At 44.6% G+C, this 8,935-nt stretch overlaps 1 protein-coding gene across 2 annotated transcripts in view; it reads right to left on the reverse strand.

Annotated features, from left to right (window-relative positions):
- The window catches only part of COP1 (COP1 E3 ubiquitin ligase), a 97,582-nt gene extending 90,048 nt beyond the window's left edge, over window positions 1-7,534 (reverse strand). Inside the window, exons 1-3 of one of the 2 annotated variants that reach the window (XM_083621602.1) lie at window positions 6,963-7,534; window positions 3,679-3,738; window positions 2,081-2,178 (exon numbers count right to left, since the gene is read on the reverse strand). In XM_083621602.1, coding sequence (XP_083477728.1) covers window positions 2,081-2,178; window positions 3,679-3,738; window positions 6,963-7,399 — 595 coding nt within the window. In that variant the 5' untranslated portion in view covers window positions 7,400-7,534. The remainder of the gene's footprint in view (window positions 1-2,080; window positions 2,179-3,678; window positions 3,739-6,962) is intronic. The other variant, XM_083621603.1, reaches the window with a different exon arrangement.
- Window positions 7,535-8,935: the final 1,401 nt, after the last annotated feature.

Raw genomic sequence — 8,935 nt, forward strand, 5'->3', positions numbered from 1 at the left:
TTCAAGGAAACCCCCTATCTTTTTCCATGCCAGTTCACTGCCAAAGCACCATTTGTTTCCAATTAACCCCTTAGTAGTAGTGATATTTTCACACAACAATTTAGATCATCTGACATTACTGATACTGGAGAAAGGGTTACCTATATGAAACCTAAAGCGGCACCTGAGCACTATCTAGTGGGGACATTAAAGTAGTGGAGCTCACGCTTGAGAATAATAATAATAATAATAATAATAATAATAATAATAATAATAATAATTTATTTATTTATACCCGCCCATCTGGCTGGGTTTCCCCAGCCACTCTGGGTGGCTTCCAACTGAATGTTAAAAACAATACAGCATTAGACATTAAAAACTTTCCTAAAGAGGGCTGCCTTCAGTTGTCTTTTAAAAGTAAAATAGTTGTTTATAGCCTTGACATCTGCTGGGAGGGCGTTCCACAGGGCAGGCGCCACTACCGAGAAGGCCCTCTGCCTGGTTCCTTGTAACCTTACTTCTTGCAATGAGGGAACCACCAGAAGGCCCTCGGCGCTGGACCTCAGCGTCCGGCCAGAATGATGGGGGTGGAGACGCTCCTTCAGGTATACAGGACCGAGGCCGTTTAGGGCTTTAAAGGTCAGCACCAACACTTTGAATTGTGCTCGGAAATGTACTGGGAGCCAATGCAGATCTCTCAGAACCAGTGTTATGTGGTCCCAGCAGCCACTCCCAGTCACCAGTCTAGCTGCCGCATTCTGGATTAATTGCAGTTTCCGGGTCACCTTCAAAGGTAGCCCCACGTAGAGAGCATTGCAGTAGTCCAAGCGGGAGATAACCAGAGCATGCACCACTCTGGCGAGGCAGTCCACGAGCAGGTAGGGTCATCACTGTCAGGTATTAGGCAGCAGAGCTGGCAGCTAAAGACACATTTTGGGGTGGTGGAAAGTCAGTAAAATAGGCAGGCATATTTTCCTGGAGGAGAAAGTGCTTGTGCAAGCCACCTACATCCTTGATTCTGCTTGGTGCTAGCTTGTGTGTTATGCTATCTTGGCACGGCAAATGTGCACCGAAGGTTCATTCTCCACTACGAGGGATCTTGTATTAAATTATTGTAAAGTATCCCTGAACAGAATGATCTTACTCTGTATTAGATTAACAAGACAGGAGTGCATGGTAAGGACAGTTTGATAAATGTGACACACGCAAGGACTCAGGGGCAGCACAAGTTACAATAGCCTAGTAAAGAAGTGATCTAAAGAAGGAACACAGCAGGTTGATAGAAGGACAATGAGATATTCCATCATGACAGATGGTGTTGTGGAAGTAAGAAGCAGAACAGAAGAAATAACAGCAGTGCAGCAGTTCCGAAAGATCTTAAAATGCTTTCCAGTTTGCATCTCTAACTCACACACACACAGATCCCAACCAGAGATCTAAAGTCTGTTGCTCCGCAGTAGCAAAAATTACGGAAACTTGCTATATTCCAACTGTTTCCCTCATCTATGGCAAAATCCAGTATAAAACCTAGCTTACTAAGCAAACCTAGCTAGATGATACCTAGAGAGGGTTACAACAACTTAAAATTCAATGTCAAAAACATTTTTAAAACATACTTTCCAAATATGCCATCCTTGAAACAAGGGTAATTTATCTATTTTGCACAACACTATATCCAGGTTCTTTATTACAGCAACATTCCATTCTCTATCCATCATGCCCATAAGAATTAAGCCAAATCCAGTAAACAAAGTGTGCTCTAAGCACTTTTTCAGTATGTCAGACAACATGCTGCTTGAATAGAAAATATATTAAAGCACAACCTGCTTACAGACTGCATTCTATGAAACATTGGGTGGTATCAACTAAGTTTAACTCAGAGACCCAACTGAAATTAATGGATCTAACTTAGTCATGTCCATTAATTTCAGTGAGTCTACTCTGAGTAAAATCTGGCTGAATGCCACCCAAATTCTGTAAAGTTAGCAAAATGATGTTTAGAAAAATAAGGAGCAAAAAGATGATACAAGATCTGCTCACTAAAACCCAAGTTGGAATATAATTATTCAATGCTGCAACACCAACAAATCCTAAAACTTACCTAAAAAGTTGGGGTAAAGATGGTCAATGTTATCTACAACATAATTACATTTGGGACATCTGTTGTTGTCTTCCAGGCTTTGATGAATACATTTATAGCTGTCGAAGGGAAAACAAACCAGAACCATGAGAAAGAAAATACAGCAAGCAAGAGCATGTGTACAACTGGGCATGTTGTGCCACATTCTTTTATCCCTTGCTTTCTACTTGCACAGTATACCATAAATATTGCAGAAGTAGGCCTATGGCCTAGGTGGCTTCAGGTAAAAGACCAATCAAGACTGTCAAGTAGATAAAACATTTTGGATAGTACTGAAAGCCACCAAGAGATCAAGGAGAATCAATACCTTCTTCACAAAATAGGTCATTACAGGGTAACCAAAACTGGACCTGAACCCTGATTAAAATGGCTCTAGACTATCAGTTTTACCCAAGAGAGCCTGAAGGAGGTAAGCGACTACCAACTCAAGATGATTGTCTATAAAGGCATCACCTGCAACTGGCCGATACTTGTTAAATCTCCTGGTCCAAGATGGAGCAAAATATTCTTAATGATTCATCTCTCAGAAGGCCTAGGACCACTCCCACTCTCAGAAAGGCATTTAATTACCACCTTAGCCCAGTCAGCAGTTACCACCAATAGCCTGGGGCATGTCAAAATCACATCTGAGAACACCTCAGATCAGGTAGGAAGACTGCTAGTCAGCAAGGCAGGTGGTACCTCAACACTATCCGTAATGTGCCCCATTCATCCAACAGCAACCATGTGCCATTATTTTGATCAAGTGCTCAGAGATCACAAAAGGAAGATGAGTAAAAGTAGTTTAAAAACATTCTTGCAAGCCTATATTGGGATGACAGGTACAATTAATGCTATCTCTAACCAGATTTTTAGAAGAATTTTTTTTATTTTATAATGTAATCCTAATATATCTAATTTGCTTCAATCCCCAATTTGTTTATTGATTATGAATCCCCAATTTGTTTATTGATTCAAAGTTTATTTATTATGAAGGTCCATACACATTTAGGAACTACTAAGTGATATCCATTTTATATTTTGGATAATGACTATAAGCATTTGCATGGAGATTATCTTGGACACAGACATGGGAGCACTTCTGTGAGTTTCACCATTTTCCCCTGCATTATGCAACATCTCAACTGACTTATGCTTTAAAATGTCCTATGCAGAGAAGATTATACATGCAAGCCCTTCGTTTAAGGCTAATATTAAGAGCAGCCCAAGTCTCTCCCCATCATGGTTACGTGGACTGGGAAGCTGCAACACAGATCCGTGTTCTTATGGTAAAAAACACCACTTCAGATATTATACAATAGATGACATTCCCCAATGCAGGTTAATAAGTTTTGTGTACGAAATTAACTAGGAAAATACTCTAAAAGCAGGTTCCAGGACAGTCTTCAGGATCTATCTCTAGGAAGTATCCATGGAAATGTTCAGACAATGTCATTCTGTGCCACTTGCTCAAAATCCACCCCAGGCACAGGGTGCATCCAATAATCCAACCCCCGCCCACAACACTTAATTTTATAAATAAATTTATCATGCTATGCAGTTTGGTCAACAAATCTTACCAAAAGCTGTGCCCACATTTTGTCATGTAAGCTTCTTCAATCATATCAAAGCAGATGGGGCTGGAACAAAGAGGGGAAAGGTGTGTAAGTAATGCATCACATACGTTAAACAGGCAACCTTTCCATTTACTGGAGAGGAGGGAGAGAATGAACAGCACCTAAGGAACATTAAACAAATACCAACAGACACTGGCCTGGTTAAGCATAGTTAATGATGGTTTAATGGGAACAAGCAGCACACTGGTGAAATCACAGACACTTTGCTGTTCCTACCCAGCTCCTGCCACATAAAGAAGGAAACTAGTCAAAGTCTGGATTTCTGTTGCATCAGAATCTGTGTTCGTTTCTCACTATGGCTTGCTTCCTTCCAGACACGTAAGCAGCAGCAAGGGAGAAGCAGAGGAGGATTAAAGCACCACAATTTATTTTGAACTATGGTTTAATGTGGTGTGCAAACCAGCCCATTGTTAAAGCCTATATCAATTTATTTGGAAACCATTGAACTGTGCTGAAACCAACCAGCTGATTCAAATAATCTCATGTGCAACAACTTTAAAAACATTCCCAAAAAATGGCATAAAAGCAGTAAATGCAATAGTTCCACCTAAAGTATTCTGCTTAAATATGTTGAGATGTAAGATATATCTGGAATAATGTATCTGGAATGATATTTGAAATTACATAAATCAAAAGGCACCTTTCATTGGAAATTGAACTTCAAAAATATTAAGTGGCAGAGTTAGCAAAATATCTTCACTACTTCCTAGGCATTTTCTTCTCAAATTCCCTTTGCCTCCACAACAATCTTTTCATCCTCCAAAGTGGCACTCTAGAACTGGAATATGACTGCCACTCTCTCTGTGATGGCTCCAGTAAGTCATATCACAGCTTTACCATCCTTGCCTGCCTCCTGCCTTCTAGTAGTCTGCAAGAGGTGCCAGCTGCTCCAATACCCAAATCTCTTCCACTGTTGCCACCTGCCTTCTTACAGGCCAAAGTTGGCTTAGCAACTTTCAATGAGGGATTTTGTCAAAAGCTGTATGAAATCCCAAGTATAAAATGTTTATCAAATTGCCTTATCTACATACATGAGTGAGATCCTTCTAGAATATTTCACATCTTCTTTAACAGTGTTGAGAAGGAGAGCCCACAACTAAGTCTCAAGCCTCACAAGTTAGGAAAGGTCAAAAGGGTGCATCAATCTCTTTTAGTGTATCAATCCTTAAAGTAGAAACAAAATGTTCACAGTATTTGTCCTAAGAACTCTAGAATGAAACTCAAGACTCCAGATCATTTTTGGTTAAAAGACAGATTCAACAACAACAAACAGTATTTGAACTAAATCTGCATAGACTATTTTCCTCTATAGAAGGAACAGCAAAAAACTGCCCACCCCAAGATAAGCAAGTATTTTTAAAACAAAGGTAGCAGTCACTTCAGTTTTCATACTGTCTTAAGAGAAAGTAAGCATGGAGATCCAAGCAATCTTTTGCTTCACCCTGCCCTGTATCCTGAAGAAACTTACTGAATTCCACACTGCATCTTCTACCAGGATAAAAGTCACCTACTGCCCTAGGCTACAGTCCTGCCAGTGCCGTATAAAATATAACCTTACAGTCAACATTACCTAGGTCTATTTCACTGACTACACAATGTTTTCTGAATGTGTTAATAAGGCTTCAGTTTTAGCTAAGTAAATTTTTAGCTAAAGAGATTCTGACAGATCTTCTCTTACTGGTTTTATCCTTATGCATGAAAATGGAAGCCTATGATCTACTTCTCCAAGAGCTGGGTTGATAGAGAACAGAAGCTGGCAGGGTTGTAACTGGTATTTATTTTTTATAAATATTTTTATTCAAAGATTTACAAAATAGTGTTTGTTATTAAGGAATTTATCTGTATAACAAGAAATAGAGTCACCATAAACTGTTGTACATCCTAAAGTCTTTCCAACATTTTTTCGAAATCACCATGTTTCAGTGGAGGAATTGTAGTGTGGCTTGATTTATTCACATAAGAAATAAAAGAATACAATATATTGTCAAATTCATCTTCTTCTTTTTACCCTTCAAAGCCTTTTATCTACCTGTTAATTCCTCAGCTGGGGAAATTTGCCAAAAAATACCATCTGAAATTAGTTAACCCTAGGACATTTTTTGAGTGTTTAGCGATCAGTGGGTGAGCCACCACTCACTTGAAAACCTTTTGAGGTAAGTTTGCACTTTGATTATCAAACAGACATAACAACCCAAGCTGAGGAGCACAAAGAAGGTTTTGATTAAAATCTTGCCAGTTTCCTCAAATCCTTTTTGCCAAAATTAGCTATAGAGCAACACCACAAGCTACTTGTGCATTACAGTCTTTCCAACTTTCCAACAGCAGACCTGTCTTTTTCAAATCTGGGGCATGCCTCAGTCACCTACATAGGAGAGATGAGTTCAAGGGTGCTGAACTTTTCCTTTACCTGGTTGCAATCACAGCCATAACTACAAGCAAATAAACTGTACAGAACACAGCAGATTTTGCTTTTAAGAGACCATGTAAGAACTCTGCTAAAACATAAGGTACTAAATCCCCAGTTCAAACCACTCCTCAGCCATGAGCACATAAAGGCAACATGCCCCTATCCCTGTGCATTAAGGAAAAAAACAGTTCTGGTTGCATTTGGAACAAAGGCCCATCCTCAAAGCTCAACCCAACACTGACCTACCTCACAGGGCTGTTATAGAGATTCTGTGCATTTGGGCACTTTCTCCTGAGGGCTCAGCACTCCACAGGCGCTCATGTGAACAAGCCTTCCTTCCGATAACCTTTTATAACAATCCCTCTACAAGGCAGGGACTGGCGACCGAGGTGCACTTTGAACGCTTGGGAGATGAGTGTGAGGCTCTTAACCTCAGGGTTGCGGGTTCGAGTCCCACCTTGGGCAGGTGGTTGGACTAGGTGGCCCTCGTGGTGCCTTCCAACTCTACAATTTCGCGATTTTATGCTCTGCATCAGTGTGCACGTGTGCAGCCACTGTTGTTATTATTACTAGCGTCCGAATCAAGTCGTTTTCTTACGGTCAGTGGCCAGTACCAAAACAAAACACCAATTGGAGACTTTGAAAGCTCAACACAAAACAGAATAATATAAAGACCCCTCGACATGGAAGAGCCGTTCTGGGTGGGCATTTACCTGTCAGAAAGGAAACCCTTCTGGCCCGGGAGCGTCGCTGCTAATGGGGATTTCTCGGCTATCCCCGTGGCGGCTTCTCGCCCTCCCTCCCTCCGCGCCCAACTCACCACACGAAGTCGTTGCTCTTGTCCTCGTAGGAGTTCAGGAGGCCGTTGCAGAGCGGGGTGAGCAGCGGCCTCTTCCTGCTGCCACTCGCGCCGCCCGCCGCCGCCGCCGCGCCGCTCCCCGAGGCCCCGGCCCGGGCCGCCCCGGCCAGCCGCGAAAGCCCCCCGCCGGAGGAGGAGGAGGAGGAGCCGGAGACCACGGCGGCCACCAGCACAGGCCGCGCGGGGGCCCCCAGCCCCGCCGGGGCGCAGGAGGAGGAGGAGCCCGGCGCCGCCGAGGAGGCCGCCGCGGAGGCCGAGGTGGTGACGGAGGAGGCTGCGGAGGAAGAGGAAGGTCCCGGGGGGGGCGCCGCGGCGCCAGGCCCCGGCGCGGGAGTCGAGTGCTGCTGCTGCTGCTGCTGGGGCGGCGGCGGAGGAGGCGGCTGCCGGCTCCCTGACATCCCGAGGCCTGTTGGGCTCGACGGGTCGCCCGCCCGGTTCAGTCAGCGCATCATTTCCCCTCAGCACGGGCGACTGTCTACGGGGAAGGAGGGGACAATAAAGTTTCAACAACGAAAATAAAAACTCTCGCTCGGCGACGCCGCCGACGCCGTCCCTCCGCCCCTTCCACTCCGTGTGCGGGAACCTGATTGGTTCCCGCGGGCCGCCTCCCCTTCCAACCCAGAGATGGAGGGGGAGAGGGACGCGGGAGAGGAATCTGATTGGTTCCCCTCCCCTCCCGGGAAAAGAGGAGGCGGGGAAACCACCTCATTGTTGAAACTTTATTAACAAGCGCCCGTCGGTTGACAAAAAGCATTCTACCAACGAGATGAACGTCGCCAGTCGGCTCGCGTTGGGTTTTTTTTTCCCCTTCCTGTCAGAAAGCGCAAGGCGACGCGCCTGCGCACAAGGAGCGAAAGGCTGGGTAGCCTAGCAACCGGAGCGGGCCTACCAAACCACCCGCCTCTGCTGGAGTTGGCTAAGCCCCCGACTGACCCCGAAGAAAAGCGGGGCTGCTGCAGGAATCTCAACCCCATCGCTAGATGCAGTAGCTTCAGCTGCATGCGTACGAGTCTCGCTGACTCTGTTTCGGAAGCTCTGTGTGTGGATCATTCTGTTTCATTTCTACCCCGCTTTCCCCCCTGATAGGACGGGACTTCCAGATTTTTTAAAAAGAGGGAGAGAGAGAAAATAATTGCTTAAAACATAGGGGGGAAATACAATTAAATATTGGTAGACTCGAAGCTATTTATATTAAATCTATATATTAAAGTCAGGCTAATAATAATAATAATAATAATAATAATAATTTATTATTTATACCCCGCCCAGCTGGCTGAGTTTCCCCAGCCACTCTGGGCAGTTCCCAATTGAGTGTTAAAAACAATACAGCATTAACTATTAAAAACTTCCCTAAACAGGGCTGCCTTCAGGTGTCTTTTAAAGATAGGATAGCTGCTTATTTCCTTCACATCTGAAGGGAGGGTGTTCCACAGGGTGGGCGCCATCACCAAGAAGGCCCTCTGTCTGGTTCTCTGTAACTTGGCTTCTCGCAGCGAGGGAACCGCCAGAAGGCCCTCGGCGCTCGACCTCCGGGCTGAACAATGGGGGTGGAGACGCTCCTTCAGGTATACTGGACCGAGGCCGTTTAGGGCTTTAAAGGTCAGCACCAACACTTTGAATTGTGCTCGGAAACGTACTGGGAGCCAATGCAGATCTCTCAGGACCGGTGTTAGGTGGTCCCGGCGGCCACTCCCAGTCACCAGTCTAGCTGCCGCAACGATTCCCAAATCATTGTAATATAAAACAGCTGGGCAGCAGTCCTTCCATTGGAAGCAGTCAGAAGCCCCTTGGAACAAAGAGGGTCTCCCACCTGCCCGTGAAAGGACAAGGAGAGAGAGATCTGGTCTAGCTTCTCCAGAGAAGGGAGTTCCAGAGTCTGGGAGCAGCCACCAGGAAGGCCCCTTCCTGGGTGCCTGAGAAGATGGCAGGACCAA

This window comes from Podarcis filfolensis, assembly GCF_964270895.1.
Source record: "Podarcis filfolensis genome assembly, chromosome: 6".
Lineage (NCBI taxonomy): Eukaryota > Metazoa > Chordata > Lepidosauria > Squamata > Lacertidae > Podarcis > Podarcis filfolensis.